Source organism: Monodon monoceros, unplaced genomic scaffold, assembly GCF_005190385.1.
Source record: "Monodon monoceros isolate NGI ecotype Baffin Bay Population unplaced genomic scaffold, NGI_Narwhal_1 Super_Scaffold_4, whole genome shotgun sequence".
Taxonomy (NCBI): Eukaryota; Metazoa; Chordata; class Mammalia; order Artiodactyla; family Monodontidae; genus Monodon; species Monodon monoceros.
Genome location: NW_021703781.1, coordinates 41,281,969 through 41,307,698, shown reverse-complemented (window position 1 = coordinate 41,307,698; position 25,730 = coordinate 41,281,969). Strand labels below are relative to the sequence as shown.

The 25,730-nt window shown below is 35.4% G+C and overlaps 1 protein-coding gene across 1 annotated transcript in view; it reads right to left on the bottom strand.

Annotated features, from left to right (window-relative positions):
- PCDH15 (protocadherin related 15) overlaps nucleotides 1-25,730 on the bottom strand; it is a 1,088,571-nt gene that overhangs the window by 407,183 nt on the left and 655,658 nt on the right. Inside the window, exon 7 of the mRNA XM_029245143.1 lies at nucleotides 5,939-6,058. Within this exon, the coding sequence (XP_029100976.1) occupies nucleotides 5,939-6,058 (120 nt within the window). The remainder of the gene's footprint in view (nucleotides 1-5,938; nucleotides 6,059-25,730) is intronic.

Below are 25,730 nucleotides of genomic sequence, written 5' to 3'. Positions count from 1 at the left end.
CCTAATCTGAATTACCTGAAGTGAAAAGTGGAGGATTAAGTAAGATCATGTAGCCCTTGTCTACTCAAAAGGGACTATGATTTGAGCAGCAACATTCGTTTGCTCCTAGTAGAATACCAACACCCTGATAATTGTTTCTCTACTTCATACACACTCATTCCTCCCTGCCACATAAACACACACAAATATGTATATGCACATTTAGGGGTGAAGGAAAGATTACAGTGCAGTTCATGTCACCTTCTTCTAACCAATTTCGTAGGAAATTGTATTTAGAAGTTTCTATTTGGCTTCAAAAGTACATATGTTATAAATTTAAAGTGTCACAGACTCACAGTTAAACAACCTGGGTTCAAAGTTTTACACAACGAAGGACTTTAGGCAATGACCTAATTAAACACAAGTGTTCACAAAGCTCATGCTTTGTGACCACCTAGAGGGGTGGGATGGGAAGGGAGGGAGGGAGACACAAGAGGCAAGAGATATGGGGATATATGTGTATGTATAACTGATTCACTTTGTTATAAAGCAGAAACTAACACACCATTGTAAAGCATTTATACTCCAATAAAGGTGTTAAATAAATTAAAAAATAAAATATCCAAATGATACCTATTATATTAATAATTTCCTTTTTCCAAATAAGATAAACTCCCCAAAATGAAAAATTCCACACAATACATGACAAATTATTCTCCTTTTTTCCTGAATCTTTCTTTTTCCTTTCTTTTCTTTTCTTTTCATGTTTTAAAATATAATTAGTTCAGTGTATTGTAGATGGCCTTAATTTTTATTACCATGAAGGCACAAAAAAATAGTATTTTACAGTAACTGTGATGAGCATAGTACAAATCCTCTTAGTTCGCTCTCTAGCGGACACCAATAATGAGGTATTTACTAAATTATTTTCATCTGAAAATATCAGATGAGAAAGGTTAGGTTATGATGCAAGAATAAAACCCCCAAATTAATAGAATTTTTTAACATTAGAATTTTTTATTTCGTGCCCATTCTACATATCTACACTAACACATGTCAGCAAGTGGGCTCTGTTTATGTTTTCATTCAGGGACTTGGGCTAATGCATGTTTCACCTCAACATGTTTTTCTCCAATCACTGCAGCAGTGGGAGGGGAAACGGTGATTTGTATTTGATTCTTTGCGCCCATATCTCATTAGCCAGAGCAAGTAATTTTCTCCAACCCAAAAAAGTTCACTTCTGGCATGTCTCCAAAAAGAGAAGAGCCAGAAAGTTTTGGAAAATAACACAAATGTTTTCACTTTAAATTTGGTTAATCAGTTAAGCAGTTCTTCATCCCCAAACTTCTTCTTTCTTTATTCTAGATAAAATTCAATAAAAACAATGGCAAAAAAAAAAGTGCAATTTAAACTCTTCTGATTTTGTTAATAGGTTAAATAAAAGTGCTTTGTTTCAGTGAAAAGTTTACAACATTTGGCAATTTAATTTTTTAAATTTTATTTTGGATAGTAAAAATGTCTGATTCTTATTTATTCCACATCTCCTAGTATAATTGTTCATCTACATCATAAAGGAAATACAGGTGTGGTAAAAAGGATCCTAATAATGCAAATGATTACTTTCAATTTATCCTCTATTAAAACCAGAATAGAACCTTCATTTCCTCTATTTTTTTCCACAAACTTAAACAAAAAGACTCAAAAGTGCTTTTCCAAAGTAGATCAGTTTATACGACATTCAAAATGATGATAATAATACTGAACATTATAGTAGGTATGACAGATTCTTAAGGGAAGCCTCTCTATCCCCACTTGCTGACAAGCAACTCATACCTTTGTGTAATCCCCTCCCCTTGAGCGTGGGAAGGACCTCTGACTTGCTTCTAACCAATAGGATATGGCACAGGTGATAAACTGTCACTCTTGTGATTGCCTTATGTCATATAAGACTCCATCCTGCAGACTAGCTCTAGATACTCTCCTTGCAGGTTTAAGGAAGTAAGCAGTCAAGGAACTAAGGGTGGTTTCTAAGAGTTGAGAGCAGCCTCCAGCCAACATATAGCAAGAGGCCAAGGCCCTCTGTCCTACAACAATAAAGGAATTAATTCTAACAGCAGTCTGAGTTTACTTGGTAGGGGATTCTTCCCTACTCAAACCTCCAATGAGAACTAATCTGGGCAACATGTAGATTGTAACCACATGAGAACCCAAGCAGTTCAGCTTAGCTCTGTCCAGACTCTTAAGCCGCAGAAACTAAACAAAATGAAAGTGTGTTGTTTTAAACCACTAAGTTTGTCATCCAACAGTAGATAACTAATACATTATGCTAATTACCAAGCCTTGTCTAAAGGATTGGTGGTGACATATAGTACTGGTAATTGGTAACTACTACATTTGATGAGTCAATAACTTTAAGTGATATTATATTTTTACTTCTCTGATATTTAGGAACACATTAATATGAGGGTATCCTCATATTAAAAACAATATGCTCACTATAAATGAAAAGATGGGAAACTCACCAAAATTACAAACTATAAAAACTATAAAAATATGGAAAATTTAGACCTGAAGATTATACTATCTGAAATTTAAAAAATAATAAATAAAAAAAGACAATTGGATACATTGGATAGTTTTAAGAATAGAATGGAGATGACAGAGAACACTGTAACTTTGAATATAGAGCAATAGTAAACACCCAGGTTGCAACCAAGTAATTAAAATATGTTGAAAATATATGAACAGAGCCTGTACCTGTGTAACAGTATTTAAATGCCTAATATGCCTGTAATTGGAGTCTCAGAGGGAGAAGAGTCAGGGAAATGGCATGAAAATATTAAACAATAGTGTCTGATAATTTCTTTAACTGGTGAAAGACAAATTCAGAGATTAAAGTTCAGCAAAACCCCTAAAAAAAGACAATTACAAAGAAAACTGTACATTGGCATGCTCCCATGGTCAAGTTGCCAAGCACTCAAAATTAAAATAAAAATCTTGAAAACAGTCAAAGAAAAATGGCACATTACATACTGGAAACATAATTCAAATTTCCATTGTCTTCCTTTATCAGAAACACCAGAGGCCAGTGTTTAAAGTGATGGGAAGAATTAATTAAAACATACTTTGGGGCTTCCCTGGTGGCGCAGTGGTTGAGAGTCCGCCTGCCATGCCCCAGTCCAGGAAGATCTCACATGCCGCGGAGCGGCTAGGCCCGTGAGCCATGGCTGCTGAGCCTGCACGTCCAGAGCCTGTGCTCCACAACGGGATACATTCATAAATTTCTACAAGGATGACTTGGATAATGTAAATGAGTGAAGTGATGAGGGTAAAAATGGATATACATATATTGTCTGAGTGATAGAAGTTTGCTTAATGGGAAAACATTAATTCAACCATAGCTGATGCTGTCTTATTGGAAATCAGGACCAGGGTTGTCATACATCTATTTCTTAAGAGAGAAGAGAAAACTAAATTTGAATGTGAAATTTCATGATTTTTAGATTTTGGCTCAGAAATTATTTAAAATAATTTGTGGCCAAACAAAATTTTGTGAGTTGAATGAAACTCCAGGTCACTAATTTGTGATTTCTGCTAATGAATAACGTAGCATCAGATGGAAAACAAACAAAACAAAAAATACCCTGGGGAAAAAAAAATACCCTGAGATTTTTAAGTAGAACAGACCAATCTACACCTTTTACTATTTACCATACAGTGTGGGACTAATTTTAAAGAAATTTTTAACTGTGGATGCAAAAGCCAGAGGGGGCCACATTTTCAGGTTACATATATTTGTAATACATACAAGTTTGTTTTAACTCTAAGAAATAAGCAGGATAATATTATGATGCTATTAATTATAAGCAGAATTTCTAGAGATTTAACAATTTAAGAACATAAAAGTCATCAGATAGCTCTTTCTCAGAGATTTTATAAGAGAAGAAACTGGCATTGAGGTTTGCATTAACTCTCTATGATGATTAAAGATGGATTCTCTCTGTAAGGATGTGACTTGGTTAATGCTTTCTCTTCCAATATACCCTAACTTAAGTGCCGTCATGATGTCTTATTCTTTTGCCTCATTGAATTAGAACCATGCCCAGAGAATTTCTTTCGTTATTCCATAGTAGCGCTAGCTTGCTAAAGTACATTTTTTTTTCTTCTTTTGCAATTTGGAAACTGCATGTGAATGATTGGTTTATTCAATCTGTAGGTAATAAAAGGTACATATTATATTTCATGCCAAGCCCAGAAATCTCTGAAAAGGGGAAGCATTCAGAAGGAACTACTGCATAGCTAACAAGGAATTTCAGCCTCACAAAACTTCTAAAAGATACATTCCAAGTAATACATTTCTGTCTCACACTATATCTAATCCTTGGGTAGGTTTGGTTTTTTTTTAATGCAATGTAATAAATATTCCCCTAAAATACATGGCCTGGTCATTCTATACTTTCTTGGAGTTTCATTTTTACAGCTTGAGGAGTAAAGATTAGGAAATGACCTTCATAAAATATAAGCTAGAAACATGACACACACATACAATTAATTATTTTAAAAATCTAAATAGTAAAGAAAATAAATGGTTTAGAAATATTCTGTATAGTCAGCTGCCTATTTCTGCTTAAAAAAAAATGTTTCTCTTGCCCTTTTCCCTTCTGCTGTTTCTTTGATCTTTTCCATTCGACTTCTGTGTAACCCCTCATACTTATTGTCCTTTTCTGTCACATTCTCATCATCTCCCCATCTCTTGGTTTCATTACCTCTGTCTATAAACATGTGGAGGCATACATTTTAGGGGAAAAACAAAAACAAAATCCCCCCAAATATTCCCTTGACTCTGCTATACCCATGGGCCTTTTGTTTTGTTTTTAATTTTTTTTGAAAATTTTAACTCAAGTGCTGCAACTCTTTTCTTAGAGCACAACAGAGGAAGAGTGGAGCACATATTACTCTGAAATCGAGTCCTGACTCTCGGCTTAGAGGTGGGTGTGTGTTACCAGGCAAGTCACGTCACCTATGAACCTGTGTTCGCTTCTATGTGATAGAGATACTACTACTAACTAATTGATTTGTGAGAATAAGATGAGGAAATGCATTCACAATTCACTTAGTTCTCACAATCAATTTGTGAGGTAGATCTTATTGAGAGCTCTTAGTCTCTACAAGTTCAACAGGTTTTTTAAAATTGTTTAAAGCTTATATAAGAAATATATAATTTAAAAACAAAGATACAATGTTAACTTCACCACTTTTATGTTCCTAATATTAAACCCAAAGGAGAAGCATTAATTTAAAAAGTCACTTAAGTGATTTTAAAACTATGCTTTGGGGAGCCCTTGGTGTTCTGAGAAGCTGCCTCCGGGAAAAGAGGAAGGGAAAGATGGCAGGCAGGACTTCCAGCTCTAGCTTCAAGAAAACAATTCTTATTTTATTTGTGTTACATATACTATATCATTGGGAAAAATAATTTCACAGCCTAAGGCACAATGCAGAAGCCCCACTGTCTAATGCAGAAAAACCAAAAACTGAAAAACCTATTGCTAGAGGCTTTGTCCTCTTCTCTACCTCAGGTTTCATTGGTGGAGAAGGGGCAGTGGTGGTATTAATTTGCAAGTTCCATAAAGCATACGCATCACATTGGTAATATCATATCCAATGATTTACTCAGAATGCTTAGGAGTCCACTAACATAATGGAAATTTAATAAAAATGACATATTATACCTATGAATACATTTTAAACTTTTACCTACAAAACTCACCAAAAACTAGCTTTTATAAGTATAGCACAAATATTTTTTAAAATGTAATTTTGAGATAGTTATTAATAATAGTATAATTACTAATGTGGTTCCAGGAGCTGAGCAATAGAGAAATATAATAAATATCAGCTGAAGTAAATATTAATTTTATTCCTTATGGTGAACTCACATTGCAAGCAGATAGTTACATACCGGATCATCTGGATTATATTGAATAACATATTCTATCTGTCCATTTGGGCCATCATCTATGTCTGTAGCTCCATTGTCTCCTGAAAATCCTGTAAATACTGTAGTGCCAACTGGAGTGAGCTGAAAAAAAAACAAAAGAAAAACTGTCAATTTTCATTTGATCAACAGCACACCAGAAGTGTTCTGGCACAAAAACCAGACATTTGTTACACAAAGGAAAAAAGCAGGCAGTTGCCCACAACCAGAGATCTGAAGTATTTCAAAAGAACACTTGCAAACACATGAGTTCCTATAAAGTCTGAAATTTCCAACGCCATGGTCCTTGCTTTGGATAAAGAAATAGAAGGCCCTGATTCAGTGTGAAACGCATTTGGGCCAATTTATGATCATTAGCATCTTAGCTCCTATGGAGAAATGCATCTGCTGTTCCTCCTTAAAAAAACCTTGATGCATTAAGTTATCTACAAACTAGGATTTAAACTGTAAGAAGGAATTAGTTACTTTATTTTAAAATCAAAAACCATTTCAGAGAGATCAATGAAATCCAGTTGGTAATTACATGCAAGTGGCAAATTTAAGGGAGAGAGTTGGAGACAATGGATTCCCTGTCTATCAGAGGAGAGAGAAAGCTGGGATTTTCTTTAGTGCTTGTAGTATCGGTTAAGTAGAAAGCCACTGTGTGACAGAATTGAAGAAATGGTAATATCTTTTCATTTTAGATTAAAACAACAACAAAACATAAAATGGCATATAAGACCATGATTTCACATTTGGCCTGAGCATCTAGCTTTATTTCTTATTGATCTCCAACAGAGAATCACTGTTGTTTTCTCTTACTTGTAGGTCTTTGTATTCCTACGTACAGAGCCCTGTCTTCAAGCTTTAGCTGGGATCCTTCTCATTAGTTACATTTCAACTTAATTAAGTATTGCCTTCTTCTAAACCATTCCTGACAGAATTTCCCTACCCCACGTCAGAACATGGCACCCTTTTCATTACTCTTATATTTTATACTTTACTTCTCTAATCATCACACTGTCACAATGAATAAATGAATTTAGTCAATAAACATAAGCTTTGTGCCTCTAAAGAACACAGACTTTTAAATTTTATTCTGAGATGTGTTTTGTTAGGTTTTAAATGGGATTCCTTAATGGAGAAATAGTTTCAGAGAGAAAAAGAAGGAGTTATCTCATTTACTTCTATTTTCAGGGGCTACAGACCCAGATATCTACAGGGATATCAGGCAATGTAAAAGAGTGAAGCAAGTCTCATGGGAATGGTGGCAACTGGGGAACACTTCCCCCTCTAAAATGGTAGCTGCTACTCAGCCTCAGCAAATTCTTGCCATAATGAAATATGGAGTCAATGTTACTACATCTTCTAATTTTATAAGAAATCTCTTGGTTCTAAAGTCAGCAACAGATTTTAGAGAATTAAACTATGAATTTAATGCCCCCCCATACATCCTTTGGCTCAGCAAACACAGGAGTTTGCAACCTCTGATTTAGAAAAATAATACAATTATGATTAAAGAAGTGATTTTAAAACTGTGCTTTGGGGAGCCCATGCTTTGGGGAACTGTGAGTACAAAGTAGCGTATTTATAAAGTCAGCTCTCCTGGCAGGCAGCTTTTAAAGGCAAACTTTGACTTTCTGCAGCTCAAAGAGAACTGAGGATAAAGTGAGAGGAGATAGTTTTAATAGCACATATATGAACACGGGCACACCTTTGGAAATGTCAGTTAACAAAAAGGCTTCCAAGCCAACATTTTAATATTTTTTTAATGTAATCCCTGTCCCCAAAGACATCATTCTCTCTTGTAAAAATTCACCCACTCCTATGTAGTTGTGCCTTGGTTTTTAAATTATGAAAATTTAAAACTGAATGGCAACAAGTTGTTTCCAGATATCTAATAAAACAGAGTATTTAAAGATCTTTGTTGCCAAAGTAAATAACTGTGCCACAGAGTTGAATTAAAAAATTAAAACCAAGCAAAAGACAAAAGGAAACAAACCAAAAAACTTGAACAATAGGTATCTGAAATTTTTGAAAATAGACTTCTGCCCCTACTTTAAAAATGTGGTATTTAGCTGTTGACAGCAAAGGATTCAAGTAGTATATATCAAGTTATTAGTTCAGCATTTTATAGTGAGTTTTGCTCCCTTCCATATGTACAGATGTTGTACATTTAGGCCAAACATCTTAGCACAGATTGTTCATTTTCACTACTGGAATAAGCAAACATCTACACACAGACATACACATGTAAAATGCAACGTTAAAATGGATCCATAATTGAGCTACACACATTTATTCATTATCTACCACGCAATGGTGGGCCTGTTCAGATATAGGCTAGCGTTTGGAAACTTTGAAGCTAATATAAGAGAAATGGCTAAGAAAAGAGGGTTAAGGCATTTTGGTTTAATATGGAAGGTCTGGCAAGAGTAAAATGGGTGCAATGAAATGGCCTATACCAGATGCAAACAAGCAAAAGAGACAGCATGCAAAATGGTTTTAACAAATAGATTTCAGCAACTTATTTCACTCATTTCCTTTATATATATATTTATATATACCCAACAAAATATGTACATATCTATGTACACAACAAAAATATGTACATATCTATATACACATACACATATCACATATATAAATACACACATATCACTGTTACTTATTACAGAGACATGGCACTCTAGTGCTTTCTGAGTGGAGGTTGAAAATCTTCACAGGACAGTCAGGTTGTTTGTTCTACCTGTGTTGCACTATACATTATTATTTACAATTTTCAGGGCACATCTGCCATACAGATGGTCATGTTCTGTGCCCTTTAACATTTCAGTGAGTCTCAGAAATATAAATTTGGTTTTCTGAAGGGCATTCTATTCATGGGATGATTATAAGCTTGGGCACCTGCCTGAGGGTGTCACTTACTTACTTAGTTCATGTCTTTTTCCACAAATGATTTTATACAACTACTGGGAAAATACAGAAAAATGCATAAATGCACACATAAGTTAAAGAAAATAAAGCCAGAAAATTCAATATTTCAAGAAGATGCATAAGAGAAATTTGAATGTAAAAGGTGAGCAGTTCTCAGTTAATTGATTATCCTGTGAGCCACAGCTGCTTGAGCCAACCTAAAAAAAGAGAAAATTTTCCTGACTAATCTTACTTGCAATATTTCCCCACAGAAGTATTGTATTCACAGTTTCATATAAATATAGTTGATTCTCATCATCCATGGTAATTCTGTACTATAAAGACACCATGAACACTGAATTAACAAATACTGAACCAATGCTCCTAGGGGGAATTCAAGGTTATTACATTGCTGAGGGGAATACAGGATTAAGTTCCCGCAAGCCTCTGGTTACAACATTTTCATCAACAAATCAATACATAACCTTGTTTTATGGTTGTTTCTGTTTAAAAACACTTTATTTAATATGTTTGGTCTATTCTACTGTAGATGCTCTATATTGCACTTTTCATTTTATTGACTGAATTATTCAGCTCCAGAATTTGTTTGGTTCTTTTTTTAATGATTTCTATCTGTTTGTTAAATTTCTCATTTTGTTCATGTCTTGTTTTCCTAATTTCACTGAATTGCCTTTCTGTGCTTTCTTGTAGCTCATTTAGTTTTCTCAGAACAGTTATTTTGAAATCTTTATCAGGTATATTACCAAGTTCCATGTTTTGGAGTTCGATTACTGTAGGATAATTGTTATCTTTTGGCGATGACATGTTTCTTTGATTCTTTGTGTTTCTTGGAGATTTGCATTGGCTGCTTTCGCATTTGATGTAGCAGATACCTCCTCAAATCTTTTGTAATTTCATTGAGTTGCAGATATTTTTCTTGGTCCCGCTTACATCTGGGGTTTTCTTCAACCTTGTATGAATACACCTGCCCCGCACATGTTGCTCCAACAGAGGGCTGGAATCTCTCCTCGAGAGGAATGGACTTTTACCAAGTTTCTTTCATCCACAGGTGTCTGCCCAAGTCAATATTACCCAGGTTTCCCCAGACCATGACCCAGAGGAGTTGGGGCCATTTCACTGCTCAGCCAGTTCAATGGCTTCTGCTAGTTCAAATTCCAAACCAAGGTCTCTCTGCCTATTACCCAACGCACAGGTGGGCAGAATTACTTCCAGGTCTCTTTGCATATGGTGTTGGATCCCACAACTACAGCAGAGGTACTTTTGTTCATAGATAGATGCTAATTTTTATTTGTTCAAAGCGGGGACTTAAAGAAGGGACATCTTACACTACCATAATGTTGATGTCACTCTAGGGCAACTTTATATTCAGCAAAGAAATGGTATGTTGTTCATTTTGAAGAAAATATTGAGAAGGATGAATCTTGGAAAGCACTCCATAAATCATAATATTGTGTTAAATGTACATATTTAGTGATAGGGTAATGCCACTGGCATCAATGTCCTTGTATTCTTGGTAACAATAATCTGACATTTATATCTATTATATATTTCTTGGAGTCTCATGTAATATATTTACATGAAAATTGACATTTTAGTAGAAATAAAATGCTAAAATATATAATTTCTGAATATCTAAAATAGTTTTTTATACATATTTTAAACCAATGCCTTCCAATAGACTTCAATGGCTTTAATGATTAAAGAGAAAATGTACAAGAGTCCAGAAGAAAAAAATATTTTTTATAATAAACACAACTAAAATAACACCACTTGAACTAGGAAATAATTGATACAAATGATGATATTATCCATTTTGAAAACCTTCTCAAGAAAAAGGCACCCCAAAGGAATAATTTAAAATGCAATTGGTGTGATATTACTTTCTTACATACTTCATCAAGAATCCAAGTGTTTAGTTTTCCCCTCCCCTCTAAAAAGGATAGAACTTCTGAAGGGTCATGGACATTAAATAAGCTGAACTAGAATTCACTATATGATGATTTACATATAATAATCATTTAATGACACAATACCAACAATGGTAGTGGGTGCTCTATATCTACTCATAGACATTATCAAAACAGAAACATTATCTTTGGTGGAGCAAGATTATGTATAAGTCTATATTGGACTAATACATGTTTATTTTTCAGTTACAAATATTGTAATCTGACTTACTGTGTACTAGACAGCCATTTTGCACCAATTATTCTCTTAAGAACAAACACAAATGATTTTCTCCTATATTTTTGTAGCATGAATCCATCCTCCTTGTAATTGTTAATTTTATGCATCAACTTGACTGGGCCATGAGGTGCCCAGATATTTGGTTAAATATTATTCTAGGTGTGTCTGTGAGGGTATTTCTGGATGATATTAACATTTGAATTGGTAGACTGAGTAAAGCAGATTGCCCTCCCAAACATGGGTGGGCCTCATCTAATCCATTGAAGACCTGAATAGGACAAACAGCTAGTAAGGAAGAATTCACTCTCTGTTCCTGACTGTCTTCAAGTTAGGACATCTGCCTTCTCTTGCCTTCAGACTTGGACTCAGATTGGAATTTAGACAATCAATTCTCCTGTTTCTCAGACTTTGGTCTTGTACTAGAACTATACCAGCTGGGTCTTCAGCTTGACAACTGCTAATCTTAGAACCACTCAGCCTCCATAATCTTGTGAGCCAATTCCTTATAATCAATCTCCCTTGCTATATCCCTAAATCAATCAGCCTATCTATCATCTATGTATCTCTCAGTTCTGTTGACTAATACACTCCTGATCCAGTTTCTCAACAGTGAACAAATAAAATTGAGTATTTGATTTTGCACAGGTAAAGATTCATCTCCCATTTTCTAACTCATCAAGGTCTATATGGCTACTGTGTAGCACTTTATGGAACAATTGCTGATTTAACTGCAACAGGGGCCATAATATCTTTTGGCACTTTGATCATACTCCATGATCCTTTGAAGATTATCTACAGTGATTCCACAGTCATCTATACAAGACGCTGTAAATTCCTGAACTCTAACTTATGCTGTCCTGGAATATACACCTATTTTTAAATGATTAGGTCTTCTTCTGCCCCTGCACTTATTTTCAGGCTCTTCTCAATTATACTGCATGATCTAAAGATCATCTTCCATAAAAATAATCTTTCCAAATTAGAAGTCACTCATGCTTTGGCTATAATTCAGCCTTTAACCTCCTTCTCTGAAAAAGTAATTTTATGAATCTCTCTTGCATGTCATCCCTGCCTTACAAATATGCTTTAGAAATTGTAATATATTTAAAAACCAATGGGGTCCAACAAATGAAATGGAGTGATGAATTTGTAAACAGGTGCATATTACTGAGAACTTCAGCTTTTTCTCACAATTGCAACATTACATTATCTCTGAATCTGTGATTATTGATTGAGAGTTTATTATGGGCCAAATCACTGTTTCTATGACCATTATGTTGGTTTTATATTAACTCATTAATATAACATTTGTTTTATTCAAACATTCAGCCAAATCAAATGTCTATTTGAAGTTTATCTTAAAACTTATAGAATCAGTACCAAATAGTACACATTCTTGAATTCACATTCAGTGGGTATTATCTTGCAGTGATTTATTGAAATCAAAAAGAAAAATATAATAAAGGAATTACATATGTTCTTCATTTTCCCTTTAACATAATATAGCTTTTGCACCTGTGTATAAAATCTTGACTGTTTTATTCATGAAAGCTAGATAATCTTGAAAATCATTTCCTCTGAATAAATGTTTAAAAATAAATTCATGTAGATAATCAAGACAATATGGTACTGGCACAAAAACAGAAATATAGATCAATGTAACAGGATAGAAAGCCCAGAGATAAACCCACGAACCTATGGTCAACTAATCTATGACAAAGGAGGCAAGGATATACAATGGAGAAAAGACAGCCTCTTCAATAAGTGGTGTTGGGAAAACTGGACAGCTACATGTAAAAGAATGAAATTAGAACACTCCCTAACACCATACTCAAAAATAAACTCAAAATGGGTTAAAGACAAATGTAAGACCAGACACTATAAAACCCTTAGAGGAAAACACAGGAAGAACACTCTTTGACATAAATCACAGCAAGATCTTTTTTGACCCACCTCCTAGAGTAATGGAAATAAAAACAAAAATAAACAAATAGAACCTAGTGAAACTTAAAAGCTTTTGCACAGGAAAGGAAACCATAAACAAGACAAAAAGACAACCCTGAGAATGGGAGAAAATATTTGCAAATGAATCAACAGACAAAAGATTAATCTCCAAGATATATAAACAGCTCATGCAGCTCAGTATCAAAAAAACAAACAACCCAAACAAAAACTGGGCAGAACGCATAGCACAGGGAGATCAGCTCGGTGCTTTGTGACCACCTAGAGGGATGGTATAGGGAGGGTGGGAGGGAGGGAGATGCAAGAGGGAAGAGATATGGGGCTATATGTATATGTATAACTGATTCACTTTGTTATAAAGCAGAAACTGACACACCACTGTAAAGCAATTATACTCTAATAAAGATGTTAAAAAAAAAAAAAAACTGGGCAGAAGACCTAAATAAACATTTCTCCATGGAAGACGTACAGATGGCCAAGAGGCACATGGAAAGCTGCTCAACATCACTAATTATTAGAGAAATGCAAATCAAAACTACAGTGAGGTATCACTTCACACCAGTTAGAATGGGCATCATCAGAAAATCTACAAACAATAAATGCTGGAGAAAGTGTGGAGAAAAGGGAACCCTCCTGTACTGTTGGTGAGAAGGTAAATTGATACAGCCACTATGGAGAACAGTATGGAGGTTCCTTAAAAAACTAAAAGTAGAAATACCATATAACCCAGCAATCCCACTACTGGGCATATACCCAGAGAAAACCATAATTCAAAAAGACACATGCACCCCAATGTTCATTGCAGCACCATTTACAATAGCCAGGTCATGGAAGCAACCTAAATGCCCATTGACAGATGAATGGATAAGGAAGATGCGGCACATATATACAATGGAATATTACTCAGCCATAAAAAGGAACAAAATTGGGTTATTTGTAGAAAAGTGGATGGACCTAGAGACTGTCATACAGAGTCAAGTAAGCCAGAAAGAGAAAAACAAATATCGTATATTAATGCATATATGTGGAATCTAGAAAAATGGTACAGATGAACTGGTTTACAAGGCAGAAATAGAGACACACATGTAGAGAACAAACGTATGGACACCAAGGAGGGAAAGCAGCGGGTGGGGGGTGCGATGAACTGGGAGATTGGGATTGACATATATACACTAATATGTAAAAAATAGATAACTTGTAAGAGCCTGCTGTATAGCACAGGGAACTCCACTTCGCTGTACAGTAGAAACTAACACAACATTGTAAAACAAGTATATTAAAAATTTGTTTTTTTAATTTTAAAAATATTCATGTAGATAAGTATCTTTAAGATAAGAGTAAGGATTATTATTAGAGAGAGTGATAAGTAGCTCTAGTCATCTTTACTAAAACCTGAAGAGCAATTACACTTAAATTGAATTAAGCTTAAATTGAATATATATGTGTGCATATGTATTGATATATACATACAGAGAGAATATATATATGAAAGAACTTATTAAATTGAAAGTTGTTAAACAGTTGAATACATGAATATTTTAAAACAGGTGAAAGATTGATTCCCATTTACATGCTTAAAGTAGAAAATGTATTTTTATGTGCTTTTTCTCTCCCCTTAATATCCTCCTTTTTTCTCTGTTACCCGTCTCCTGCCTCCCAGAATGTGCCTAATTCCTTGGAGGAGGAAAATAGAGACAAGTAAAAGGAACAAGGGCTTAGTCTTTCGTTCTTCAGAAGCTTTTGTGTGCTGTAGATTAAATGCTAGTACTCTCTATTTAAAGAAACTCTGTGAATGGGAAGGGTTCTAAAGGTCCATGATTTTTATTCCTTGAGTAGTTAAAGATATTTATCAAGTTTCCAATACCATGGACCATATTTCTTAAAAAAATGATTTTTTTACTTATATAAAAAATCACCTTATTATGAAATATTAAAAAAAAATTTTAAATGAACAAACCAAACAAGAACAAACACATAGATACAGAGAAGAGAGTCATGATTACCAAAGGAAAAAGGGGATAGAGAAAGGGCAAAATTGGTAAAGGGGGTCAATAGTATGGTGATGGATGGAAACTAAACTCTAGGTGGTGAGCACACTATAGTGTATACAGAAGTCAAAATATAACATTGTACACATGAAATATATAATGTTATAAACCAAAAATGAAAAGATTATAAACTACTAATATAGTCGACTCCTTGAGGCCAAGGACGATGTCTTCATAGAATATGAATTCAATAAATGTTTATAACTAATGCATTGTGGAAAAAAAGAAAGACATTATACGGGTAACTGATGGAGCTGGAATGGTAACTATGGATCAGAATTAGTAATGTATCAGTGTTCATTTCCTGATTTCTGATGGCTGTACTCTTATGTGGGAAAATATCCTTATGTGTCGGAAATACACACTAAAGTATTTGGGGGTAAGAAGGACTCTTTTCAGTAACACTAAATGGTTTGGAGAAAAAGCCTGTATTATTCTTATAATGTTTCTGTAAGTTTGAAACTATTTATACATTAAAATAAAACAAACCTTTCCTTGTTAAAAAAATCACCTTATTATATCTAGAAATTATAAACAAAACAGATATAAAATGTGTAGAAAATATTCTTAACTATATATGGAATCTCTCTGTTATGCTTCATCATGGATACCATCTGTGCATTTAGATCTACCAGAATGGCTCTGAGAAGAACAGATGTTCAAAAATACATATATTAGGGCTTCCCTGGTGGCGCAGTGGTTGAGAGTCCGCCAGCCGATGCAGGGGACAGAGGTTCGTGCCCCGGTCCAGGAAGATCCCACATGCCGCGGAGCCTGTGCTCCGCAACGGGAGAGGCCACAACAGTGCGAGGCCTGCGTACCGCAAAACAAAACAAAACAAAAATACATATATTAAATGGAAACAGATGATATAGTCACAATGAAATGTGAAAGAATAGCACAGAACTAAAAATTTGATCAGGAAAGTGAAAGCTCAAATTGAATAGATTCAGAGACATTTCACCATTTTGAGAAAAAGCTGAAGTTCTCAACAGTGTTCCACTAATTACTGCCTGTTTACAAATTTATTTTTGCATTTCATTTTGAAGACCCCCTTGGTTTTAAAAAATAGTTATAGAAATATAACTATTTCTAAAAAGCATATTTCCAAGGCAGAGCTGACCTGTAAGATGGCCAGAACCTATACTATTTTAAAAGCATTATCTCTTATAATCCTCAATACATTTTAACATTATTTTTTGTTATTATATTTATTTTACAGTTAAGGAATCCAAGGCTGAGAGCTTCTGCCTGATGTCATACTTCTAATATTTGGTAGATAAGGACTGCAATACAGATTATCTGGCTTCAAAGTGTTAATTCTCAAGCACTATGAAATATATTATTTCAAAAATTTTGCAATTTGCTATTAAGAAACTTTTGACAAGAAAATAAAATGAAAGAGGAAATAAATATAATTTGACACATAACAGAGCCAAGATATATAGTAATCCGAAATGATACAATTTGGATGATGTATTACATCAAAGATAATTTATGTTTGGCCCTAAGGAAAAATACTTTGGATATATTTTACAGAAAGACAAAGAAATCCAATTTAGCTTGTGCCTGTGTTTCCGAAAACGTGTATTAAATAATTACTGCTATTGAAAACCGGTTGGTTCTCAGCAAGTAAATTATTTCATGAATCCCCAAATTCACCATTTCAGCATGCTAACCTTTTCGTTAGTAATCAAAACTTTATTGCTAGTGTATTGCATAATGTCTGAAAAAGCACTCAGTAAATGCTCAAGGGGCAAAGAGAAGAAGGAAGAAAATATATCCAACCACAGTAATATGCATTTTCATCAATGGTTTTCAACAAATCAATGTTTCATAAATCACTAATAAAAATGTTAGGTGAAGGTTTGATGAGGAACAGGATATTTACAAAGTCTTAAAGTCATTTTCCACAAAATAGTTTTAATTAATTATTAAGTACACAAAAATGAATAAATATAGTAGAAAAACCTGGCGAACACTGTCTTTCCACATGATAAAAGCTATCATTACCAGAAATGGGACACACTGATATTGTGAGTCTCTTTTGTTACATACTATGAAGAACATGCTATCACTTTTGCTGTATTTCTGAACAAAATCTATAATCATGAGGAAATATCAGGTAATTCTAAATTGAGAAATATTCTATAAACTGTCCCACTCCTGGAAATTATTAAGGTCATTAAAGTCAAGGAACTATTAAGGAACTAAGATTGAGACTAGAAAGCCATGGCAACTAAATGCAATGTGTGACCTTAGGTTGAATCTCTGACCTATAAAGGACTTTATTGGAAAAAAAATCAGCAAAATCTGGCATCTGTAGATTACATACTAATATTGCATTAATGTAATTTCCTGATTTTGATGGTTATATTGTAGTTATATAGATGAGTATCTGTGTTTTTAGGAAATACACAATGAAATGTTAAGGATTTAAGGGGTTTCATATGTGCAACTTACTCTTCATTGGTATAGAAAAATAGTTGGGACTTCCCTGGTGGCGCAGTGGTTAAGAATTCTCCTGCCAATGCAGGGGATACTGGTTCGATCCCACATGCTGTGGAGCAACTAAGCCCGTGCGCCACAACTACTGAGCCTGTGCTCTAGAGCCTGCAAGCCACAACTACTGAAGCCCGTGTGCCTAGAGCCCGTGCTCCACAACAAAAGAAGCCACCGCAATGAGAAGCACGCCCACTGCAGCAAAGAGTAGCCCCCACTCGCCACAACTAGAGAAAGCCTGCGTGTAGCAATGAAGACCCAATGCGGCCAAAAATAAATAAATTAATTTACTTTAAAAAATAGTTATATATCTATATACAATATATATTTGACTGTATTGTCATATACATATAAGCAATATACTGTATGACATTTATATATATGTGTATATGCATGTATGTGTATACACACACATCTCTATCTGTTCATTTATCTATTAGAAAGAAAGATTATTTGACCAGTACTCTTCAAAACTGTCATCAAAAACAATGAAAGTAAAAACAGATATAGTCCAGAGAAGATTAAAGAGACACGATGACTGACAGTACTATGGTAGCATAGATGGGGTCCTGGGACAAGAAAAAAGACTAGTAAAACTAAGGAAATCTAAATAAAATATGGATTTGAGTTAACAGCAATGTTTCACTGTTGGTTCAGTAGTTGTTAAAATATGTAGCATACTAATGAAAGATATTAAGAATTGGGGAATTTGGAACTCTATTACTTCTATTAAAATGTTATTTAGGTTTAATTATTTCTGATGTTTACATAAATGGTAGAAAATGTGAACATAAACAGACCATTTCCATAATCATTTTCATTATAATAAAGTCTAAGACTTAAACATATCATTTACTATAAAATATTTTTAAGGATAATAAAACTTTATTTATATTACATTTAGTTCTTATAAATACATAACATACACTTGAGGCAACTGTTAGCCAAAAAATAAGGGAGACAGAAAGAGAGAGGGAGAGGGAGGGAGAGAAGGAGAGAAAGAACAAAAGAGAGAACAAAATAGGGCAAGAGAGAGGTTCTCATCTTTTCCTATGGTTTAATTTGGCTGAAGTTCAGCCTTGGGTTCCTGCTGATGGGTCTGATCATTAAAATGGTTTTAATCATTCACTTAAACCTTAGGAAAAAAATCAAAACATTTCAGAGCCCCTTTTTTAAAAAAATTAACTAGCATATTAACTTTATTAACAGGTATTGTTGAAAGACATGATCATGCTGCATCAGGAGAAAGAGATATAACAACATCTGAAGTAAAATAAAAATTCTAATTAAACCAGCATATGATACCAGCTACCATGAAATATCCTCTAGGGTATGCCCACTAACCTACATGTAGTTGGGCAAGATGTTCATCTTGATATACTCGTCATTGGGTTACTTTTTATAATTCTTCATGAACTTAAAATCATTCTATAAAAAGTAATATATATATTCCAAAGGCTGTGTTCCTTTCTCTTAAAACTCTACCTAGCACATGATTATTTACTAAATTGTGAATCGAGATGATAATTTAGATGAAAGAAGTGTAACTTTTTTCAAATTGGTAATAATACTCTTCAGATTAATGGTGTTATTTACTCCTTACTCTTCCTTTATGTATCTGAGCTCCGTCATTCTCTTGCCTGATGCACTTGTACAATGTAGTGATCAAGCACTCGGTTTTGGAGTGAGACTGCCTCAGTTTCTCACTTAGATCTGCCACTTAGTAGCCATGAGATCTTGGGCAAATTAATAAATGCTTTTCTGTCTCAGTACTTTTTCATCTTATTGTGTAAAATGAAAACAGTACACACAAATAATTTGAGTCTGTGTGTAGGTACAAGTAAGTTTTAAATAAGATTTAGCATTCATAAATGATAACTGTTAGAATTAATCAGTCAATACTGTTGTAATCTGTCCTGATTCCATTCAACATCAGGAGATATGATGCTACTAAATTGGCAAAAGATCTATGCAGAAATCTGTGAACTAATTTTAGATAAGAACAAATTGAAAATTAATCTGGTGTCAAGTTAGTTCCTAATGAGCATGTGAAAAAATCAAAGAAGAAAAATAAATACTAAAATTATTCAAAATCTAAAGTTTACAGGGCTTCCCTGGTGGCGCAGTGGTTGAGCGTCTGCCTACCGATGCAGGGGACAAGGGTTTGTGCCCCGGTCCGGGAAGATCCCACATGCCACGGAGCGGCTGGGCCCGTGAGCCATGGCCGCTAAGCCTGCGCGTCGGAAGCCTGTGCTCCACAACGGGAGAGGCCACAACAGTGAGAAGCCCGTGTACCGAAAAAAGAAAAAAAAAAAAAATCTAAAGTTTACAGACTTTTAAGATGTTAACCAGGACATAATTTGTGATATACTTGTAACATCAACAGTTATGAAACAACTTGACTGTTCCTGAAACCTAACGTTGTTTCAACTGCTAACCTTTACCTTCCTAAATTGTAAATGGCATTTTAGATTTATGAAGCATCCTTTAAAGTTCCCTATTATTAAGAACTTAGAGAACTTGATCAAACACAATTTATTAAATTGACTGTGATTCTTTTGGTACCCCTTCCATCTGAGCTTCATAAAACTGTGCATGTAGAAAAATCTTGTTGAGATAAAAAAACATTTCGACTAAGGGGAGTCATATTAATGACTTAATAAATATGACTACTTTTTCTGGGACATGAAAAGTATGGTAAAGATTCTTAAGCAGCGTATAGTCATATCCAAATAAATACATAATTTGCCCCTAAAGTTATGAAAAAAGGGCTCTAATTCACATAAATACGTAACGTCCCCCTAGAGCTACGTAAACAGTACTATAATTCAAATAGCTCATATTTACCAGGTTAAAAGAAAAAGAAAAACTGGGTTTCTTTTTTTGTCATCACTGTTGTGTCACCCTATATAATTTATCACAATCACCTGGAAAGATTTTACTCCTTTCTAAAATACTTCCCATGTATAAGCTTCTCAAATTTAACTCAAAACAAACTCTTACTTTCTAAATCATTCTTATCTCAGGAAAAACCAAAGTGAACATATATGTTAAATAATACTTTCCTGTTGCATGATTGTTCCATTTCTGCTTCATTGAGAAGTCTATTTATACAACTCCTACAATGTGTCAGGTACTGTTCTACTCAAGTAACAAAACAACGTGCTAGCTCTAATAGTGATTCAAGTCTAACAGGGTAGATATAAAATAAACAAATATATATATACACACACACACACACATATATACACACATACATATATATATGTATATATATCCATATGTAATATCAGGTTTAAATAAGTGATCAACTAATTTCAGATTTTTAAAATTGGTTATAAAATATACAGGTGAGGTGCTATACACTAAAATCTGTGGACTTATTTTTCTTTCCTATTCTAAGATTTATTACATGTATTCATTAAACTCTATAAGGTAGGTTTCTAATATTTTCATTCCCAGTTTTTACATGACGAAACATGTTTCTCTGAAACACACAGAAATTTTAATTTTGTTAAAGATAAATGCAATTTAAAAAATGGTAAGCCAGCTCTATCATAGTTGGACACTTGAGTTGTCTCCAGTTTTTGATTATTATGGAAATATCATCAACAAATCTCCTTATACATGCTTTCTGGTGGAATATGTACCACTAGAGGAGACCTGCTGAGTCACAGGGTATCTACTTGTTTACCTTTCTGTTCTTTACTTTTAACATCTTTATTGGATTATAATTGCTTTACAATGTTGTGTTAGTTTCTGCTGTAAAACAAAGTGAATCAGCTATACGTACACATATAATCACCATATCCACTCCCTCTTCCATCTCCCTCCCACCCAGCCTATCCCACTGCTCCAGTGGCCACAAAGCACCGAGCTGATCTCCCTGTGCTATGCGGATGTTTCCCACTAGCTATCTATTTTACATTTGCTAGTGTATATATGTTAATGCCACTCTCTCACTTCGTCCCAGCTTACTCTTCCCCCTCCCCGTGTCTTCAAGTCCATTCTCTATGTCTGCATCTTTATTCCTGTCCTGCCCCGAGGTTCATCAGAACCAATTTTTTTTTTTAGATTGAATATATACGTGTTAGCATACAGTATTTGTTTTTCTCTTTCTGACTTACTTCACTCTGTATGACAGACTCTAGGTCCATCCACCTCACTACAAATAATTTTACAATTATTTGAATTTTACAAATAATTCAATTTCATTTCTTTTTATGGCTGAGGAATATTCCATTGTATATATGTACCTCATCTTTTTTATCCATTCATCTGTCATTGGACACTTAGGTTGCTTCCATGTCCTGGCTATTGTTAATAGTGCTGCAATGAACATTGTGGTACATGTCTCTCTTTTTTTTCTTTTTTTTTTGTGGTACAGGGGGCTCTCACTGTTGTGGCCTCTCCTGTTGCGGAGCACAGGCTCCGGACACGCAGGCTCAGCTGTCATGGCTCATGGGCCCAGCCGCTCTACAGCATGTGGGATCTCAGGCTCTGGACGCACAGGCTCAGCGGACATGGCTCACGGGCCCAGCCTCTCCGCGGCATGTGGGATCTTCCCAGACTGGGGCACTAACCCATGTCCCATGCATCGGCAGGCGCATGGACTCTCAACCACTGTGCCACCAGGGAAGCCCCATGTCCCTCTTTGAATTATGGTTTTCTCAGGGTATATGCCCAGTAGTGGGACTGCTGGGTCAAATGGTAGTTCTATTTTTAGTTTTTTAAGGAACCTCCATACTGTTCTCCATAGTGGTTGTATTGATTTACATTCGCACTAACAGTGCAAGAGGGTTCCCTTTTGTAGTATAGTCTGAAGTCAGGGAGCCTGATTCCTCCAGCTGTTTTTCTTTCTCAGGATTGCTTTGGTTATTCAGGGTCTTTTGTGTTTCCATACAAATTGTGAACTTTTTTGTTCTAGTTCTCTGAAAAATGCTATCGGTAGTTTGATAGGGATTGCAGTGAATCTGTAGATTGCTTTGGGTAGTATGGTCATTTTCACAATGTTGATTCTTCCAATCCAAGAACATGGTATACCTCTCCATCTGTTTGTGTCATCCTTGATTTCTTTCGTCAGTGCCTTATAGTTTTCTGCATACAGGTCTTTCGTCTCCTTAGGTAGGTTTATACCTAGGTAATTTATTCATTTTGTTGCAATGGTAAATGGGAGTGTATCCTCAATTTCTCTTTCAGATTTTTCATCATTAGTGTATAGGAATGCAAGAGATTTCTGTGCATTTATTTTGTATCCTGCTACTTTACCAAATTCACTGATTAGTTCTAGTAGTTTTCTGGCAGCGTCTTTAGTATTCTCTATGTATAATATGTCATCTGCAAACAGTGACAGTTTTACTTCTTTTCCGATTAGGATTCCTTTTATTTCTTTTTCTTCCTTCTGCTAACTTTGGGGTTTCTTTGGTCTTCTTTCTCTAACTGCTTTAGGTATAAGGTTAGGTTGCTGATTTGAGATTTTTCTTGTTTCTTGAGGTAGGACTGTATTGCTATAAACTTCCCTCTTAGAACTGCTTTTGCTGCATCCCATAGGTTTTGGGTTGTCGTGTTTTCATTGTCATTTGTTTCCAAGTATTTTTTGATTTCCTCTTTGATTTCTTCAGTGATGTCTTGGTTATTTAGTACTGTATTGTTTAGCCTCCATATGTTTGCATTTTTTACAGTTTTTTTTTCTGTAATTGATATCTAGTCTCATAGCGTTGTGGTCAGAAACATACTTGATACAACTTCAATATTCTTAAATTACCAAGGCTTGATTTGTAACCCAAGATATGATCTATCCTGGAAAATGTTCCATGAGCACCTGAGAAGAAAGTGTATTCTGTTGTTTTTGGATGGACTGTCCTATAAATGTCAATTAAGTCCATCTTGTTTAATGTGTCATTTAAAGCTTGTGTTTCCTTATTTATTTTCATTTTGGATGATCTGTCCATTGGTGAAAGTGGGTGTTAAATTCCCACACTATTATTGTGTTACTGTCGATTTTCTCTTTTCTAGCTGTTAGCAGGTGCCTTATGTATTGAGGTGCTCCTATGTTGGGTGCATATATATTTATAATTGTTATATCTTCTTCTTGGATTGATCCCTTGATCATTTTGTAGTGTCCTTCCTTGTCTCTTATAACTTTCTTTACTTTAAATTCTATTTTATCTGATATAAGCATTGCTACTCCAGCTTTCTTTTGATTTCCATTGGCATGGAATATCTTTTTCCATCCCCTCAGTTTCAGTCTGTATGTGTCCCTAGGTCTGAAGTGGTCTCTTGTAGACAGTATACATATGGGTCTTGTTTTTGTATCTATTCAGCAAGCCTGTGTCTTTTGGTTGGAGCATTTAACCCATTCACATTTAAAGTAATTATCGATATGTATGTTCCTATGACCATTTTCTTAATTGTTTTGGGTTTGTTTTTGTAGCTCGTTTTCTTCTCTTGTGTTTCACATTTAGAGAAGTTCCTTTAGCATTTGTTGTAAAGCTGGTTTGGTGGTGCTCAATTCTCTTAGCTTTTGCTTGTCTGTAAAGCTTTTGATTTCTTTATCAAATCTGAATGAGGGGCTTCCCTGGTGGCGCAGTGGTTGAGAGTCCGCCTGCCGATGCAGGAGACACAGTTTCGTACCCCAGTCCAGGAAGATCCCACATGCCGCGGAATGGCTGGGCCCATGAGCCATGGCCCCTGAGCCTGCGCATCCGGAGCCTGTTCTCCACAATGGGAGAGGCCACAACAGTGAGAGGACCGCGTACTGCTAAAAAAAAAAACAAAAAAACAAAAAATCTGAATGAGATCCTTGCTGGTTAGAGTAATCTTGTCTGTAGGTTCTTCCCTTTCATCACTTTAAATATATCATGCCACTCCCTTCTGGCTTGTAGAGTTTCTGCTGAGAAATCAGCTGTTAACCTTATGGGAGTTCCCTTGTATGTTATTCGTCATTTTTCCCTTGCTGCTTTTAATAATTTTTCTCTGACTTTAATTTTTGCCAATTTGATTATTGTGTGTCTCGGCGTGTTTCTCTTTGGGTTTATCCTGTATGGGACTCTCTGTGCTTCCTGGACTTGGGTGGCTATTTCCTGTCCCATGTTAGGGAAGTTTTCAACTATAATCTCTTCAAATATTTTCTCGGGTCCTTTCTCTCCTTCTTTTCCTTCTGGGACCCCTATAATGAGAATGTTGTGGCGTTTAATGTTATCCCAGATATCTCTTAGGCTATCTTTGTTTCTTTTCATCTTTTTTTCTTTATTTTGTTCTGCAGCAGTGAATTCCACTATTCTTTCTTCCAGGTCACTTATCCGTTCTTCTGCCTCAGTTATTCTGCTATTGATTCCTTCTAGTGTATTTTTCATTTCAGTTATTGTATTGTTCATCTCTGTTGTTTGTTTTTGTTTCTGTTTTTGCGGTACACAGGCCTCTCACCGTTGTGGCCTCTCCCGTTGCAGAGCACAGGCTCCGGATGCGCAGGCTCAGCGGCCATGGCTCACGGGCCCAGCCGCTCTGTGGCATGTGGGATCTTCCTGGACCAGGGCACGAACCTGTGTCCCCTGCATTGGCAGGTGGACTCTCAACCACTGCGCCACCAGGGAAGCCCTATCTCTGTTGTTTGTTCTTTAATTCTTCTAGATCTTTGTTAAACATTTCTTGCATCTTCTCGATCTTTGCCTCCATTCTTTTTCCGAGGTCCTAGATCATCTTCACTATCATTATTCTGAATTCTTTCTCTGGAAGCTTGCCTATCTCCACTTCATTTAGTTGTTTTTCTGGGGTTTTATCTTGTTCCTTCATTTGGTACATAGCCCTCTGCCTTTTCACCTTGTACCTCTTTCTGTGAATGTGGTGTTTGTTCCACAGGCTGCAGAACTGTAGTTCTTCTTGCTTCTGCTATCTGCCCGCTGGTGGATGAGGCTATATAAGAGGCTTGTGCAAGTTTCCTGATGGGAGGGACTGGTGGTGGGCAGAGCTGGCTGTGGCTCTGGTGGGCAGAGCTCAGTAAAACTTTAATTCACTTGTCTACTGATGGGGGGGGGGCGGCTGGGTTCCCTCCCTGTTGGTTGTTTGGCCTGAGGTGACCCAACATTGGAGCCTACCCGGTCTCTTTGGTGGGGCTAATGGCGGGCTCTGGGAGGGCTCATGTC